The 19,955-nt window shown below is 32.0% G+C and overlaps 1 protein-coding gene across 15 annotated transcripts in view; it reads left to right on the forward strand.

The window, feature by feature from the left end:
* Dmd (dystrophin) overlaps nucleotides 1–19,955 on the forward strand; it is a 2,094,227-nt gene that overhangs the window by 675,372 nt on the left and 1,398,900 nt on the right. For all 15 annotated transcript variants that reach the window (XM_078034984.1, XM_078034996.1, XM_078034982.1 and 12 more), the window contains 2 exons: nucleotides 17,544–17,645; nucleotides 17,920–18,027. In XM_078034984.1, the coding sequence (XP_077891110.1) occupies nucleotides 17,544–17,645; nucleotides 17,920–18,027 (210 nt within the window). The remainder of the gene's footprint in view (nucleotides 1–17,543; nucleotides 17,646–17,919; nucleotides 18,028–19,955) is intronic.

The raw sequence follows: 19,955 nt of genomic DNA on the forward strand, positions 1-19,955 counted from the left end.
CAGTAATGCTTGTGGATGGCTGAATACATCAATGAGCATATGGATGATTGGATGCAATTCCAAGATGGAAGATTTGACTTAACAAAGGGAATATTTTTATTGCAAGGGAGTTAAGAACAATAAATCTGGAAATATATTCTCACTGCTCTGTCATTTATCTAAAATATATTATTTTAATTGGTACATGATAATTAGACACATTTATGAGGTACAGAATGATAATTTGGTACATTTGATACGTGTATACAATGCATTATGACCAAATCAGTGTAACTTACATTTCCTTCCCCTTCAAATTTATCCTTTATGTTGGGAAGCCTTGAACTTCTCTTTTAGTTCTCTATAAAGTATATGATAAGTTGTTGTGAACCATAGTCACCCTACTATGCTGTATAACATTAGACATTTTTCTTCCATATTTGTTTGTTATGCATTATCCAATCTCGCCTTTCCCCTCTTTCCAGGCCTTGAGTGACTACAGCTTTACTCTGTGCTTTTATGAGCTCAAGATTTTTAGCTTCCACATCTAAATGAGAACATGATTTTTTTTATCCCTGTGCCTACATTATTTTACTTATTTTCATTATACCAGAACATTCTTAGAGTAGAATTGGAGTTGTAGGAAATAGTGAACTTTTCTTCATTGATAACATTCAGCAGAAACAGAAATGTCACATGTTCAAGTATGTTTTAGAAGATATTCCATACTAAGTAGAAAGAGTTAATAACCTCAAAGTCCTTTCCAAAACCAAATCATATACTTGTGGACTTCAAGAAAAAAATGGTAATGCTGTCTAATATATTAAGTAGAAGCATAAATTTCTTTCATTATGCAGATAACTTCAAATTAAAAGGCTAGATTTTCAAAATTACTTTAAGAAAAAACTCTCTAAAAGCAAAGGCAAAAGATAAAGAAGTTGAATGCTGTATACTGCCAATTATTTTTACCAACAATTATTATCAGAAGTGACAAAGTAAATCTAGAAATAGAAGAGTTCCAGACATTTAATGACATATTTTGCACATTGTTATCATTATTAATACCATTTATAATTTTAACTGGTGAAGTATGTGAGCATTGTTCGTATGACAAAAGAAATGTGCCATCTCAGTTAATCTGAAAATATTAAAATAAATGAACAATGAAAGTTGATTGGAAATAAAGTAGTATACCAAAGAGTATTTGTTCAGAAAGACTATATTTCCCATTTTCTATCATGACTTAAATGTGGAGAGCATAACTGAAAGTATTTATAGTAAGTACTTGGGATAATATAGGGAAGGAGAAAAGTCTATAAAATGTTAAGCCCTATAGAATTAAGAAATAGAAATTATTTATGGAAAGGAACATGGATGAAGAAATATATTGATATTTTCATCTAGTTTATAATTTTACATTTGGTGAATAAAATACATTTTAAAATTGTAACTTTTAAAAGTATAGAAACAATCCACCAAGTCAAGTGTTGATAATTGCTGCCAATGAAGCACTAATCATTGTTAATGCTTTTATGATCTTATTATTTTGTGGTAGTTTTAAGTAATTTGTATGACATGCAGCTTCAGTATCACAAATGAGAAAGCCAGTACATGATGAAGTTACATTCAGGTTCATGTAGCTTGTAAAGTGACAGAGCTGGGACTGCTACACAGATCTGTGTGATACCTCAACCTGGGCTTTTTTCTAAGCTCTCAATTTCATGGGAGAAAATTACTATGTAACCCTGAGAAAATCGTGCAGTTCTCAGTTTTGTTTTACCCAGAAGCAAAAGGGGGATAAGGAAACCTACTAAAAAAAGTAATGCAGTTTTATCTGTGAATTAAACTCTTACATGCACAAGTATGCTCTCTCTCTTTCACTCTTTTCATATATACCTATGACATATATTGTGATAAGTATTTAATATTTTCCTCTTCTAGGACAACACTAATAGGGAAGCTACTGTACACATGTGGATATTTAGAACACTTGAACAATGGTTAGGGTATATGAGAATCTGCAGATTTAAGTTAATTTTAACTTTATAAAACTTGTACTTAATTCAACTATTAGAAAACTTTTGGGGCTGGGGAATAGCTCAGTTTATATAGACTTTGCCTTACGTACACAGGTCCTAAGTTCAATCTCCAGCACCACACACACACACACACACACACACACACACACACACACACACACACACCTTGTTTTGTACAGCTTAGAAGCTTAGATACATGGATTTAGTTTTTAAATGCAAATTTTATGTTGTCTAAATTAATTTTAAATATTTCTAATGAAAATTGAACATCAAAATCCAAAGGCTTTTAAAATTACTTTTCCCTTTTTTTGTTCTAATTAGTTATACATGACAGTAGAATGCCTTTTGACACAGCATACATAAGTGGAGTATAACTTCTCATTCTTCTGGTTGTACATGGTGTAGAGTTACACAGGTCATGAAATAATATATGCACATAGGGTAGTAATATTTGCTTCATTCTACTATCACTCCTACACCCATACCTCCTCCCCTCCCTTTACTCCGCTCTCTAATCCAAAGTGCCTCTATTCCTCACCCATTGCTGTGAATTAGCATCCACATATCAGAGAAAACATTCAGCTTTTGGTTCTTTGGGATTGGCTTATTTCACTTAGCATGATATTCTCCAGTTCCATCCATTTCCCGACAAATGCCATAATTTCATTCATTTTTTAAAATATGTATTTATTTTTAGGTGTAGATGGACACAGCACAATGCTCTTATTTTTATGTGGTGCTGAGGATCAAACCCGAGTCCCGCCCATGCTAGGCAAGCACTCTACCACTGAGCCACAATCCCAGCCCCATAATTTCATTCTTTAAGGCTAAATAAGTCCATAATACCACAACTTCTTTATCCGTTCATCCATTGAAGGGTATCTAGGTTGATGGCATAGTTTAGCTATTGTGAATTGAACTGCTATAAATAGTGATGTGGCCATGTCACTGTAGTATGCTGATTTAAAGTTCTTTGGGTATAGACTGATGAATGGGATAGCTGGGTCAAATTGTGGTTCCATTCCAAGCTTTCTCAGGAATCCATACCGCTTTCCAGAGTGTTGCACCAATTTGCAGTCCCACCAGCAAGGTATGAGTGTACCTTTTTCCCCACATCCTCACCAATATTTATTGTTCCTTGTATTCTTGATAATTGCCATTCTGACTGGAGTGAGATGAAATCTCAGTGTAGTTTTGATTTGCATTTCTCTTATTGCTGGAGATGTTCAACATTTTTTTTTATATATTTGTTGATGCATTGTACTTCTTCTATGAAGTGTCTTTTAGTTCCTTAGCCCATTTGTTGATTGGGTTACTTGTTTTTGGTGTTATTTTTTTAAGTTCTTTATATATCCTGGAGATTAACACTCTATCTATGGTGTGTGTGGTAAAGAGTTTCTCCCACTCTGTAGGCTCTTTCTTCACATTATTGGTTGTTTCTTTTGCTGTGAAGTAGCTTTTAAGTTTGATTCCATCCCACTACTTGATTCTTGATTTGACCTCTTGTGCTTTAGAAGTCTTTGTTAATGAAGTCAGGTCCTAATTGGACATGGTGGAGATTTGGTACTACTTTTTCTTCTATTAGGTGCAGGGTCTCTGTTCTAGGGCTTAAGTCCTTGATCCACTTTGAGTTGTGTGCAGGGTGAGAGATAGGAGTTTAATTTCATTTTGCTACATGTGAATTTCCAGTTTCCCCAGCACCATTTGTTGACCAATGTATGTTTTTGGCACTTTTGTCTATTATGAGATAACTGTATTTTTGTGGGTTTGTCTCTGTGTGTTCTATTCTGTACCATTGGTCTATGTACCTGTTTTGGTGCGAAATCATGCTGTTTTTATTACTGTGACTCTATAATATAATTTAATGTCTGGTATTATGATGCCTACTGCTTCACTTTTCTCACTAAGGATTTCTTTGGCTATTCTAGGTCTCTTAATTTTCCAAATGAATTTCATAATTGCTTTTTTCTATATTTATGAAGAGTGTCATTGGGGTTTTAATAGGAATTAACTTCAGATTGTTTAGTGCTTTTGATAGTATAGCCATTTTGTCAATATCAATTCTGCCTATCCAAGAGCATGAGAGATCTTTACATTTTCTAAGATCCTTTTCAATTTCTTTTAGTGCTCTATAGATTTCATTGTAGAGGTCTTTCACCTCTTTTGTTAGATTTATTCTGAAATTTATTTTTGAAGCTATTTTGAATGGGGTAGTTTTCCTAGTTTCAGTGGATTCATCACTGAGGTATAGGAATGCATTTGATTTATGGGTGTGAATTTTAAGTCCTGCTAATATGCTGAATTAATTTATCATTTCTTGAAGTTTTCTGGTGGAATTATTTTAGATCTTCAAAATATAGAGTCATGTCATTCACAAATAGTGATAGTTTGAGTTCTTCTTTTCCTACTTGTATCCCTTTAATTTCTTCTGTCTAATTGCTCTGGCTAGAGTTTCAAGGACGATGTGGAATAAATGTGGTGAAAGAGGGCATCCTGTCTTGTTCCACTTCTTAGAGGGAATACTTTCAATTTTTCTCCATTTAGAATGATGTTGGACTTGGGGTTAGCATAGATAGCATTTACAATGTTGAAGTATATTTCCACTATTCCTAGTTTTGAACATGAAGGGGTGCTATATTTTGTCAAATCCTTTTTATGAATCTATTGAGATGATCAAATGATTCTTGTCTTTAAATCTATTGATGTGATAAATTATGATTATTGATTTCCATATGTTGAACTAACCCTGCATCCTTGGGATGAACCCAGCTTGATGGTGGTGCACTATCTTTTTAATATGTTTTTGTATGCAATTTGCCAGAATTTTATTAAGAATTTTTGTTTCTATGTTCATCAGGGATATTGGTCTGAAGTTTTCTTTCCTTGATGTGACTTTGTTTGGTTTTAGTATCAATGTGATACTAGCTTCTAGAATGGTTCTATAGAAGGGTTCCCTCCTTTTTATTTTCATAGAATAATTTGAGAAGTATTGGTCTTAATTTTTCTTTGGGATCTCTTCTGGGTTCCACTCCTGTGATAGGGAGAGCTGCTTCTTAATGCCCTACATCACCTGAGGACACCAGGTTTCCTGTTTTCAGGTTCAGTCTCCAAATAATCTCTCTCACTCCACCCTTCTGAGTTCATGGCCAGATGTCTCTCTCCCAGCAAGTCCTGCAAGCAGTCATATTGAAGGGGTAGGAGTAGAGCCAAGTGGGTTTCTATGACCAGGTGTCCCCTGTATAAACTTCTCTCCATATTTGATTTTCTTCTGGTCACTTAGGCACATTTTATATCATGCAGTGTGTGTTTATTGAGCCTATATTTGGGGCCAAACTCAGGTTTGCCAGGAACCGGCTTCCTCAGGTCCTAGCTCTAGTTCTGAGGTTGCAAAATGGTTCCTTCCTTTATCCTCTGCAAGCTGCCTGGAGAGATGGTGGCTTCTTTCCCTGCACAGGGATATTCAAGCAGCATGTCCTTGTCCTTCAGGTTTATTGGGCAATTTCCTTGATCATTAAATGCTGCATACCCAGACAGGCCTTGGGCCTGCCAAAAATGAGGGTTCTTTTAATTCTGTTATCCTTCTACTATGCTCGTGGAGGGACCTCTCTGGCTTATGCTTTTGGCCTGGCCCTGGAAGTGGTTGTGAAGCTGGGGATTTTTTCTTTATTATATCCAACCTCTTGTGTTCCTGGTCTGCTTTGAATGTCCAGTTTTAAATTCCAGTAAAGTTCCCCACCCCCAACTTTTTTTTTTTTTTTTTTTGGTTCACCCGCCTTGCAAAGAAGCTGCCTGTCTCCTTTCTTGGTTTCATACCACAAAGAATCCAGGAAGGTGACCTCCTCTATTCTGCCATCTTGGATGACATCAAAATCCAAAGTTTTATAAGAATACAGTACATGCCAGATTTTGAAGAATTCCATTGATAGGTGACTTGTGGTGATTTTACTTATCCAGGTGGGTGTTGGATAGAGTTGAAATAACATCATCTCTAGATTTCTAGAGCTGACCTCAATCTTGATTTTATGACTTATTAATTGAGCAATAAGCTCTCTTATGCCCAATTTATCAAATGAACTCAGATATTAATAATTCCCACTATATAGAATTACAGGAGCAATATAAGCAAATACATTGGAACAATAATATTCATTTTTTCTGAGCAATAATATTCTTTATGAGTATAAATTCTAATTCTAATACATTTAGAATTAGAATGTAATTCTTTTTGAAGAATTTCAAAACTTTTTGTCTCTGGGGAAAACTCTAAACATTATAATATGACCCTTTTTTAAAAAAAGTATTTTTATTAAAATACCCAGAAAAGCACACATAATTATAGCTTAAAGACTTTTAACAAAGTTAACATACTCATGGTTCTATACATGAATAGTATGTTATTAGTAACTAATATATTCCTGTCAAACCTATTGTAGTAAGAAACTCTTTCCAATTCCTCACAGGCTACCTCTGTCCAAATTTATGATACTTCAGATAAGTTTTGCTACATTTTTAACTTAATGTAAATACATTTGTATGGTATATATAGTTTTAGCTTGACTTTTTCACTCCTTTTATTTATGAAATTCATCTATGTTGTATATGACATTAATTCATTAATTTTCATTGCTGAAACATATTATTTGTATGAATATATCACACTATAAATACTACTGTTAAGAAATTATGGATTGCCAGGTGCAGTGGCACACACCTGTAATCCCAGCAGCTTGGGAGGCTGAGACAGGAGAATCGAGAATCCAAAGCCAGCCTTTAGCAACTGTGAGGCTCTAAGCAACCCGGTGAGACACTGTCTCTAAATAAAATACAAAATAAGGCTGGGGATGTGACTCAGTGATTGAATACCCTTGAGTTCAATCCCAGTACAAAAAAAAAAAAAAAGAAACTTTGGATTTTTCATGTTTGAAATCATTACAAACAATGCTGCTATTAATGAAAGTTATAGATATCTTTTTGTGAAAATGTATGACTTTATGTTGGGTATGTACTGAGGACTGGAATTTCTTGAGAGTTGGGCATGTGTGTATTTAGTATTATAGATATTTAAACAGATTTTTTGCAAGTTGATTAATAACTAGTGAGTGTATACTCTCACTAGCAGCAAAAAAAGTACAAATTGTCTCATAACTTATTCAATACTTGGTTGTTAACTTTTCAAATTGAGTGTTGGGTATATAATGGTATCTCTTATTTTTCAATTGCATGTACTGATGACTAGTGATATTGAGCACTCGTTCATTTGTTTAGTGGCTATTCAATTGACTTCTTTTGTGAAGTATCTATTTTGCTATCTGTCTATATTTCTCTTAGTGATATATTGAAGCTATTTTTATTTTTTATTGGTCCGTTATAGTTCACATAATAGTGGCATTCATTTTGATGTATATATAGAACTCAGAAAACTTAATACCAAAGAAACAACTCATCCAATAAATGGGAAAATGAACTAAATAGTCATTTCTCAAAATAAGACATTCAAATGACCAACACTTTCATACTCTCGGTAGGAATGTAAATTAGTACAACCACTAAGGAGATTAGTTTGAAGCTATTTTTAAATACATATTCTGAATGCTAATCCTTTTTTGGTTATTTATATTATAATTTCCTTATTTAATAGGTATTTTGCCCTTTTACTCCTTAATGATATGTTTTTAATAAATGGATGTTTAAATTTAATATGATATTCTGCATTTTAATATTTAATACTATGGTTAGTATATTTTTGCCCTGAGTTTTAAAATAAAAGTATCCTCTCTAAAATCATAAGGTAATGTACCATATTGCCATATGGGAAAATTATTACTATTCCTTTCATAATTATAATCCGCCCACTATGGCTGGTGTGTGGAAGAGGTGAATGTCCATATTTTCATATAGAACCAACTAAAACAACACTATTTATTGCAAATGCCAACTTTTTGCCAATGTTATGCAGGTCGCCTTTGATATAAATATAATACTCAAACGCTTATACATTCATGGCTCAAGTTATAGACTCTGATCAGTTTAACTTGCCTGTTATCCTATCTTAGGCCAGTATTATATCATTTAAGTTGCTATAGCTTTATAATGAATTTTTATATATGGCAGTGTTGTAAAAGAACAATTACAATAGACAATTAAATAGACAAGATTTTATTCAATACTAATGCAATATGGATCAAGACTCTTGCCATTTTGGGAAAACACTGAACTAATTTCTGTGGAACAAAATGCAGGAGTGATTTTAAGTGTTGAGCTGAGCAAATGAAGAAGCACTGGAGAATATTAGGGGGTTGTATGATCCATAAGATTAGGCTGTGTTTGCTTATTTGTGTATACTGAAGTGAGGCTCCTACACTACTATAGAGACTAGAAGATAGATGTACTTTGTTTCTCAATGACCATCTTTCAGAGATTGTGCTGAGGTCCCTGAGAATGGCATTCCTGAATTTTAAATTTTATTTTTATTTAATTTTTTTGCTTTCTTAGGCAGAGAATTAGTTTATAATAGCAAGTTTTCTAAATCAGTGTCCTAAGAAAAGGGAGATCAGGGGTTTAAGAAGAAAAAAATGTATAAGATTTAGTGATGCTAACTTGCCAAACTTTCCAAAATTCCCTGCTATGGTTTAAATTAAATTTTATTGAATTTGTGGACCAGTTTGTGGAGAATTAACATTTTTATCTTATCAAATCTTTAGATCCATGAATGTCAAATAGCTTTCCATTTATTTAGACCTTTACTTTCTCTCAATATTATATGTGTTTTCAAGGTAGAGAATCTTAGCCTTTTTTCAAGATATTTTCTAAGTATTATTGCAATTCTTATTAGTGATATTTTTTAAAATTTCATTTTGTATTTGTTCTGATATGGAGATATGCTTTTGATTTTCTTCTTGTTCTTGTATCCAAAACTATGTGAACTTTACTTATTAATTAATTTGAATAGTTTATTTGATGTATCTATACAGCTTGTGAATTAGTTTTATTTCTCTCTGCCAGTCATTATTCATGTTATTAATTTTCCTCACCTTATTACACTGTGTACATTCTCTAGTACAATTGGATTATTGTGGACATTTGTTTCTCAATTTAGGAATCAGGAATAAGGTTTTTAATCAGTCCCCATTAAGAGTATTTCCTATAAGTTTATTGTAGATGGCTTTCATTCCTAATATTCTAAAATGGTTTTATTATAAGTGCTGAATTTTATCAAATGTTTTTCTGGATCACTTGATATTAGTTTTTTTTCATTATTGTGTTAATATATCAAAACAGACAATTGCTTAATTTTTTTATATTAAAATACCTTAATTCCCAAAAAACCCAATCCTGAGTGAGATGCCTAATTTCTTTATTGCTTAGTTTTCTTTGCTAATGTTCAATATTGATTTAGTTTTCCAATTATTTCGATGAAAGTGGTTGACATGTATGTTCCTTTCTTATAATATGCTTCCTAAGTTTAAATATCTGATTGAGCAGGTTTAGGTATTTGCCTAATCCTGGATTACACAAATAATAGTTTCAAATGAAAATTTGACACACTAATTGACATATAAGTTCCCATTTTTATTTGTATTTTTTCATTTTTTTAAAAATTGATTTTCAAGATTTCCATTTGTCAGTTTCAGTAGTTTACATCTTTCTAGGAATTGGTCTAGTGCATCAAAAAATTGCAACCATATTCATATAAAGTTCATTTGGTACACATGATATCTAATAATATATTATTAATATTTTAAATTGAGGAGATGTGATATAAAACGAGAGATTTCTAACTTCTCTTATAAAATTTGGTGTTCTGATTTTTGCCCTTTTTTCCCTCACATATTAACCTCAGTAGAAATCAGGTAACTCTACACTTTTAGCCATAATCTCTTTCACTACCCATTCACTTATTTTTAATCTATTTAATGGATTTTATTATGCATAAACAGTATAATTTGGGATTTTGTAGATGGATATTTCCAATGCCAAGAGTTAGAATGCTACATAGAGGGATATCTGTTCTCCATGCATTTTCTTTCAGTTAATAGATGTATTAGAACATGGTCCTGATTTAAAAATTAATAGTCTGGGCTGGGGATGTGGCTCAAGCAGTAGCGTGCTCGCCTGGCATGTGCGGGGCGCTGGGTTCGATCCTCAGCACCACATAAAAATAAAATAAAGTTGTTGTGTCCACCAAAAACTAAAAAAATATTAAAAAGTTTCTCTCTCTCTCTCTCTCTCTCTCTCTAAAAATCTTAATAGTGACAAATTTCTAGTATGTTGCTTCAGTTAACAGTTTATAAAAACATGCAAAATTGATAACAAAAGCCTTATAGATGGGTATTAAACTATGAAAAAGCTGTAATTTTAGTGTCCTGCAGAAATATTTCACTGTGTTCTATATTAAAATTCCATAAAGTTTCAGAATTTTTACATATGGAGGAAATTCTGATTTTTCTGTCAACTGAACTATAAATCCTTACCAATCACACCCATTAATCAGTTTTCAGAGAACTTTCATATTTGTTGACTTCTCTGATCCTTGTAGTGACCTAACCTTTAGGGTTATTATCTTCATTTTATTAGGGGAACATGAACATGTGCCAAGATTAAGAGTTTATTGACAACTGTTAAAAAGTTGGAAAACAGAATAGCTAGGGCAAGATTTCAGGCAGTCTATACTTTAAGACTGGGGATTGTGTAAATCAGCAGATTCAAAGATTCTCCTGTATGGTTAATGGCCATGGTAAATTTTCAAGATTTGGAATCTCAGATGTTGAGTAAAGAACTTCAAAAGTAATCTTTGCTTCCTATAGGTTTTCCAGTTCATCATATATGATTGGTAGGTGTGTAGGTAAGTCATGAAGTAAGAGAAAGTGTTCCAATGGAATAATTGGGAAACAGTTACAGTGATGGAATTCAAATTTTAGATATTCATGCACTTCTTCTAAATTCATGTATTACTCTATTAGACTTTATTAACCTCAAGGGTTAGCAGCCTACCTCAAGGAGTCTAGAGCTTGTGAGGCATAAAACCATAAGGAACAGTAAAACAGACTGTCAAGGAATTCCTGGCAATGTGATGAATGCTGGAAAGGACACTGTCCCTGAACTGCTCCTAGGACTCTACCTGCTCTTTATTTTCTGGTATCCCAATTGAGTAGACTGGAGGGAGCTGGGAACTACAGTTTATTAAGCTACCAAATCACATTAAGTAATAGCCTACAAATAATAACAGCAATGACAACAACAAAAAGGCCTTTCCATATTTATTCATTAGCACTTTATAAACTATTAAAAATAATATGGGGGCGGGGGTTGTGGCTCAGCAGTAGAGCGCTTGTCTTGCATGTGCAGGACCCAGGATCGATCCTCAGTACCACATAAAAAAAACAAAACAAACAAAAAAACAAATGAGTGAAATAAAGGTATTGTGTCCAAGTATAAACTAAATATTAAAAAAATAATATGGAATTGACTGAAAGATCACAGAAGAACGTGCTTCTTCAACTTAAAAATCTCACTATATTTTCAGCATACTCACCATGGCAGAATTTCATTAATAAATCAGACAGTCATATTTGCTTTTTAAAAAACAAATCCTATCAGGGATGGGGCTGTAGCTCAGTAGCAGAGTGATTGCCTAACATGCATGAGGCATTGGGGTTCAATCCTTAGGACTGCATAAAAAACTAAATAAGGACATGCTGTCCATCTACAACTATAAAAAATAAAATAAATCCTGACAAAGAACATACATTCTTTATCTAGAAGTGAAAGTATTTTATGATTTTTTCTTATTGTACTTAATATGGAACTATGATGTCAAATATTATTTCAGATCAAATTATAATAACATGATTCAAATTTTTATGAACTGGGTCTAGATAAAATATTTAGTAAAATATATTCAAACTTCTGTAATAAGAACAGCTATATATAAAAAACTCAAAAGGGATGCAACACCTATACATCTTGCTGTGGATTATGTAGCAGAAATAAGAAGGCATAACTTTTATGTCAAATGCCCTGCTTAGTAAATGGCATCATGAAAGAGCATGGGCCTGTAGTCATATTAGATCTGAAGTTGAATCTCAGATACTCAATACTGTGGGCTTAGACAAGTTAGTTAACCCATCAAATGTAACTTTGCTCATCTGAAAAATACACCTTTAGAAGTAAGATCACACAGTTCTTGAGTTCACTTAGGAGATATAACAGTTGAAGAAGCATGTTCTTCTGTTCTCTTTCAGACAATTCCATATATTATTTATTTTTAATAGTTTAAACAAAAATAAGAATGATACTTTCTGAGAATCACTCAGTAATTTTTTCCCAATACATTGAAATAACATTTTTTCTCTCACTGTATCACATGTTATTGAAGCTATAAGGCCTGCCAATTTATAGTATGTTGCTTCAGTTAACAGTTTATAAAAACATGAAAAATTGATAACAAACTTACAAATTGGCTAAACCTTAGTTTGTAGGACTCTGCCACTTATCTTCTCTCATCATGCAGTTTATTTTCTTTCTTTAAGTTACTTGATATGATTTCCTTTTTACTACTGGTAAAATGAAGTTGCATATGCCTTTTAACTTCATGTTTATAATGTAAGAAAGAACCAAAACTGTTTTTCAGAAGGCCCATTACACATAAAATTCATTTGTCTGGGAAGTATAGTATTGGTCTGAAACTGCCATATAATGAGCTGGACTGTTCCTTGCTGCTTCCCTCTTTTATCAACTCCACTGTGTGCTTCATTGTGTGGCCCATAGTACATAATTGTTTTTCATTAGTGGACATATGCCCAGGAACAATTTATTTCTTAATGTCAATCCTGATGACAAAATTTGGTCTCATATTCTATGAGACTTATATAAATTCAAGGATCACTGTACTTCAGTTTTACCTTCCACGTTTGTCAAACTTTCTTCAGTTGCCCTTATCCAAATGTACTTTTGGTAGACATTTTTCATGTTTACCTTGAAAGCTCAACTCAATCAAAGTAATTCAGATAAGAAATGTTCTTGGCATGGATAGTGATACAAGATATGAATTAAATGGGAGGGAAAAATCCTCTCCATTACGGATCTGAGCATGGATAATGGAGTTGTGATTTAGTCCATGAATATTTGTTAGAGTAAATGATGTGACCTTTAGCTCCTCTTACTGTTGAGCCAAAATGAGAATATAAATAAATAAAAATTATTTTTTCTTATCACCTTGAGAGATGTTATAAATCACTAATTTTGCATTTATGCTTATAATATCTACTTAGCTCTACAAAAGTATGCATTATTTCCTTAAACTTAAGAACTCAAAAAGCATTGAGTAAATGCACATTTTTTTTTCTCTAGACAGTTATAATCCCAATGTAGTTGTTCTTCTGACACAGGCAAGTATTATGTTTTCCCTTGTGTAGAACCTAGGAGGTAAACAACATGAAAACAGAAGGGAGTCTATTAGAGGAAAAGGGGGATGGGGGACGGGGCAGTGGAAAGGGTATAGATAGGATTAAAGTATCTTATATGCATGTACAAATATACTGCAATAAAACTAATATTCCATATAACAAAATGCACTAATGTATTTTTAAATTGAGCTTTTTGTCAGTCCCATTAAATATAATTCTTTATACTTGTCTAACAATTTGGGTGTTCATTTAATGTTAGGAACCAGCATCTTTGAGGGAATCTAGAGGTGAATGATAATCTTCCCTTTGCTTAGCTTCATTCTTTGTAATTCAAATGAAGGCCAATACTTTTATGCAATAAAAAGAAATCCATTAATTCAAACAGTATGTACATATATGATTATGCTTATATGTATAGCATGTAAGCAAGCAATTCCTAATTCACTCATCTAATTACACTGAGACCAGTAAAAAGCATTGCCCACATTGCAACAGAAGTGACTTAGATTTGATTCATTTAGAGTTTTCTGAGAACAAGATAGGTTTAAGTAATGGAATGTGTTTTTGAAGGACAAATATTTAAATATATTGGGAGATGAAATATCTTTAAGGCTTAATAAGTGCTTTTTGTTTTATAAATCCAAATTATTTTTAATTTTTTTAGTTACATGTAACATTAGGATTCATTTTGAAATATCTATAAAAGCCTTGGATAACATTTGCTCTAATCCAGTCCCCAGTACTTCCCCTTTCCCTCCCCTTCTCCATTCCCCTGGTCCCTTCCCTCTACTCTACTGATCATTTTGCTCTTGTAATTTTTACTTTTTAATTAGTGTCTTGTGGATATACGTGATGGTGAGATTCACTGTGGTGTATTCCTATATGTACATAGAAAAGTTGAGTCAGATTCATTCCACTGTTCTTCCCATTCTATCCTTTCTCCCTCCTCCTCAATCCCCTTCATGTAGTCCACTGATCTTTATTCTATTTTTGATGGGCCCCTCATTTTCTTTTCTCCTTTTTACATGCAAAAAGAGTAAATGACCATTGGCATTTATTGGAAGATTTGATTTTAAACATGTTCAAACAAAATGTAAAAAATCACAATACTTACATAACTTCTTCAAGTTAAGAACACTTTTCAATACATGATCTTTTTATTATTTATGTCAGTTCTTATAAGATATTGGTATTTTCTTTAATAGACTTAATAATTTGGCTCTAAGTTTCTTCCAGAAGAGTCTTTTTCAGATATGACTTCTGTATTAGTTTGTAATTGCTGCCATAACAAATACCAGAATGGGTAGCTGAAACAATAGAATTTTATTTTCTCAATTTTCTGAGTGTTAGAAAGTCTAATATCAAACCTGCTGACTCAATTGATGTCTTCTGAGTCTTTTCTCCTTGACGTGTAAATGGCTGCCTTCTTCCTGTGTCCTCATGTGGTCATGTGGTCTCTCCTTTACGTACTTATTCCTGGTGTTTGTATCCAAATTTTCTCCTCTTAAAAGGCCACCAGTAAAACTACACCAATGGCTTCAATTTTAGACCTTCAAAGAAGGCATTAGCTCTGAATATGATTTCATTTGAGGCAGTGGGTTGGGTGTAGTGCTTCACCAGTAGTTTTGGGGAATACAATTAAACTCACATAATTATTTTGTTCATATTTGGCACATGTAGGTTTTTTCACATAGATATTTGAATAAATTTCATGATTGATGAGTGAGCAAATTAGAATCTATCATGAACTAAAGATAAATATTGGCCAACTCATACCAGGTTCAATGAATTATCAAAATTTGAGTCATTATTTGGATACAAAGGACACTTTAATGACATTCTTAAAATAGTGTCTTAAGTAGGTTAATCATATCTAAAATACTTAATCATTAGTGGTATAGTATTTATAATGGAAAACACAACAGTATACAATGCATCACATTAAAACATTTTATAATTTTAGCTGGCTATGGTGGCATATGTCTATAATCCTAGCAATTCTAAAGATTAAAACAGGAGGATCAAAAATTCAAGGTCAGTCTCAGCAAATTAGTGAGACTCTTAGCAACTTAGTAAGACCCTGTCTGAAAGTAAAAGGAATAAAAATGACTGGAGATGTAGCTAATTTTATTCATTTAAGTTGGCTTATCAATCCTCGGTATCAAAAAGTATATATTTTAGAAATTTTTAAAAAATTACTTTAAGTAATCTAGAATATGAGGGTTTTATTTGGATTTGTAGAATCCTACAAATTTTTCTAATAAAATTAATAAATTATAATTTTTCATCAGTAGGATCACACACTTCAGTTTACCTTTGTTTTTTGCAGCAATACATAGGTGCTCTATGAATTTAAGTCTCCATTTTCTTTCATTTATAAATGCTATAGTTCCTTTGCCCTTCCCCACCTTTATTACCATCTTTATAGGGCTATAGAAAATATACTATGTTTTGACCTTTTATAACTATACAATCTAATAAGGAAGATGGTATAGTTTATAGCTAAGGCATAAAGTTTTCTGTTTGAAGTTATTTTTTTCACAACTAATCTATGAAGCATTATGTTACATGAATCAGTGTATCTGATACATATATAAACTGTTACTAGATTTCACTAAAATAACTTAAAATATATATTAGGATAAAACCAATTTATTTGTTTGTAATAATTAAGTGTAATATTTTTAAGCTCATTGATTTAAGTTGGCTCATTTCCTGAGGGTGTCTTGCATTTCTATTTCAATGTTATGGTTTTTGTCATAACCTAATGTAATTCAAAAGGAATTGAGTAGAGAATGAAACTATAAAAAATAAGAAAATCAGTTACATTATGCTGAAAGCAATAACATTTTTATTGACACTTCTGAAGAAAATCTGAAAACTCACTTCTGACTGAGATGCATATGAGTACATGATCATTTTAATATTGTAGTAAAATGTTTATTGCCTACTGTTTACTCATGCGTGGGATTTCCTTTTTGAAGTAGTAGTAGATTAAACAGTGTAAAAAATTATGGAGATATTCAAGTTACCTAAGGATAGATGGATTTTTTTCATAACTCTAATTACATTTGCATTGTTTGAATCCCATAATAATATCTTCTAAATGAATTGATCCAAATATGCAGCATCAAGATAAGTAGAAACTTGTGAGGCTTATTTTAGATACTGGATATATTTTCCAAAATATGAGTTGTAAACACTTTTATTTTAGTTTTGATTCCATACAAAATAAAGCATTCCACATATTTTGATACCTCTATCCTTAAAGATCCAACAGCGATGAGACATTAATTCTCTTTATATAAAAAAATCATAAAAGTTTGAAATTTTAGGCTCTGAAGTGCATTATAAAGGAGTGCAAGTAAATGACATACTTTTTTGTCTTTCAAACATGCCCTGTGCATTAAAATCATTATAGTATATATTTTTGACCAAAAAGCATTTGTATTTGGTTTATGTTATACATTAAATTACTGTGTACACTTAGAAATTAGTGACATGCTGAAGGTATGAAGTTCCTATTCAGGGACTATTATAATTTTATCTCAATGTTTTTGAGATAGCACATTTCATAGTCTGTAAGAATATAGATAATTTAAATTTTATATGGTAATATTCTAATTATGCAGAATTTAAATAAGAGTCCTTTTAAAGTCTTTAATTTAATAGTCAGACTTTTATTCTTTGGAGCATTTTTTCAGACCTAAGGAATATGCAGAGTTTATATGTTCTCATTGGTGAAAATCCCCTTCATGTTTTTAGCATTGACACATAATAGTTGTACATCTTTATGGGGTATAGTATTGTTTTGGTACATATATTGTGTATTGACATTATATAATTTTATATTTATATCTTTGCTAATGTATTGTTGAGATAGTGGTATAACTGCTTCAGACTGCTTGTAAATTGCTTTTCAAGGAAAGGTGAAAGACTGAAATAATCTGAAAGGCACATTGCTTACCTAATTCAAAGCAGAAGCAGAAAGGGTGTTATTTAAAATCCACATTATACATAGGAGACTCAAAATCAAATACTTTGTCAAATCATTTATGCCATTTTTAATGAAATTCAGTTAAAAATTGTTTACTGATGTGTTCCGTCCTCTCTTCCCCAGGTACTAGGAGATCGATGGGCAAATATCTGTAGGTGGACAGAAGATCGCTGGGTTCTTTTACAAGACATTCTTCTAAAATGGCAGCGTTTTACAGAAGAACAGGTGAGTTATGTGGAAATCATGGCAGTTAAAGACATGGAGAGGTATTAATTTGAAAAACAAAAAGGTCTATTTTTTTTAAAGAGAGAGAGAATGAGAGAATTTTTTAAATATTTTTTAGTTCTTGGCAGACACAACATCTTTGTTGGTATGTGGTGCTGAGGATCGAACCCAGGCTGCACGCATGCCAGGCGAGCGCGCTACCGCTTGAGCCACATCCCCAGCCCCAAAAGATCTATTTTTAATAATTATTTTTCTTCTCTTAAATTTCTTTCAGTGCCTTTTTAGTGCGTGGATTTCAGAAAAAGAAGATGCAATGAACAAGATTCAAACAACTGGTTTTAAGGATCAAAATGAAATGTTATCAAGTCTTCAAAAAATGGCTGTATGTATATTTTAGCCTTCAGTAGTCTTTTAAAAACTTCATAATATATTATTACCATTTTTTGGTATTTTCTATCAAGTCTGAAAGGAAATGTGCATCTTTTTTGCTTAGTTTATTCAAAGATGGCATATGTTACTATTTAAAATGGGGAAATCTGTACATAGATTTTCACATTTGCTTTTCAAACAAAATTGTGCTCATGAAAAAATAAGTATACCTATAATAAAACTTTATTTAAAACATAAAAAGTAATACTAAGAAGTATTTATAAGCTAAGAGTTCTAAGCATCATCATTGTAAACTGATAAAGTTCATACTCAGAGTAATATACAAGAAGTATAAGAGATGATTATTATCACATACATGGGTTAAACCTTATTTTGACCAAAAAGAATAATTAAATGACATTCATTATATGTACCTCATGTGTTTTGAGAAATTATATGACATTGGCAGTAACATGACTCCAGGGAAACCTTCATTGACACATTTGGTTTCATTTGAACAAGATTAAAAAAAATAGAACTCTACAACTTCTTGATCTTTTGGAATTTTATTTCTTTCCAGGAAAGGAGAGGTCAATCTAATATTAGGAACTTAAATTACTAAGTAGAATATTCTAAATTAGAATTTATTTACATTTTAGATAGATCAATTTTGTGAAATGCTAACTTGTTATTAGCTACTTAAGAAACAAAATTCTATTATAATAGTTCATGATTTTACCTAAATTAATATACTTTTATTTGTATTGATATTAGATATTATACTTACATTGATGCTTGAATAATTTCTTTAAAGCTAAACTTAAATAAATTTCCCTGGTTATTTTAAATATGTGACATTTTACCAAATATTTATTTGCATTATATTTTTTTGTTCCATATGTACTGATACTCATTGGGCATTTAATTTAAAATAGGTTTACTTATTGTTACGAGTTAGCTTTTACATAAATCATGGGTCAAAGAATAGATGCTTTTGAAGTGATGCAATGCCTATGGAGTTCAGAAAAGTAGTTTATTTATGTAGTGGAAGATAAGTAAAAAATGTTAGATATGTTTAAAAACTTCTTCATCAACTGATGGGGGCCATTGAGAGATTGAAACAATCATATTTATCTTTTTGTAATACTCTTTGGTAGTAATATTTCTGGTAGTAAGGAGATTAATTAGAAATTTTGAACTAAGTAGCACTGTAAGTGAGATAAGAAGGGAGACATGACAAATGTTGATGAAATGAATAAAACTTTCCATAAGAAAGAGAGAGATCAAAAATGATACCTATACTTCTAAATTGGATGATTAGAGTCCTAGAAAGGTTAGTAGACTTAAGAGGAAAATGGATGAGAAATATTTAGAAGGCAAAAATGATAATTATTTGAGTTTTGATAATATTGAGTCCAAAATGTCTTTGGGACATCCAAGTGAAAACATTCATTTCTTTAGCCAACTGGATATATATATACCAGACTCTCGATAATGAATTCATAACTAGATAACTAAGTAAGAGAGAAGATTCAGGGAGAATTTTATAGAGTGACACAATAATTAAGAGGGACAAAAACTGAGGGTGCTTCTCAGGTCGGAAAGAAGGGACAGAGGACAAGAAGCTCACAAAGTAGATTTGATTAATTCAAATAATTCATGGTACAAGAGGGAGGAAAAGAGTGGTATTACAAAATGAGAATATTTTACACAGGTAGAGAGTAGTACACACTGTCATATGCCACAGAGAAGAAAATATAAATTCAGGGACAATTTTTAGCATATCTAGGGGAAAGGATAGTTGGGCTACATATTCTTAAAATATGGAATTTTTTTTGAGAGAGAGAGAATATGAGAATTTTAAAAATATTTTATTTTTTCAGTTTCGGCAGACACAACATCTTTCTTTGTATGTGGTGCTGAGGATCGAACCTGGGCCGC

The sequence above is a fragment of the Ictidomys tridecemlineatus genome, chromosome X (assembly GCF_052094955.1).
Source record: "Ictidomys tridecemlineatus isolate mIctTri1 chromosome X, mIctTri1.hap1, whole genome shotgun sequence".
Classification (NCBI taxonomy): Eukaryota; Metazoa; Chordata; class Mammalia; order Rodentia; family Sciuridae; genus Ictidomys; species Ictidomys tridecemlineatus.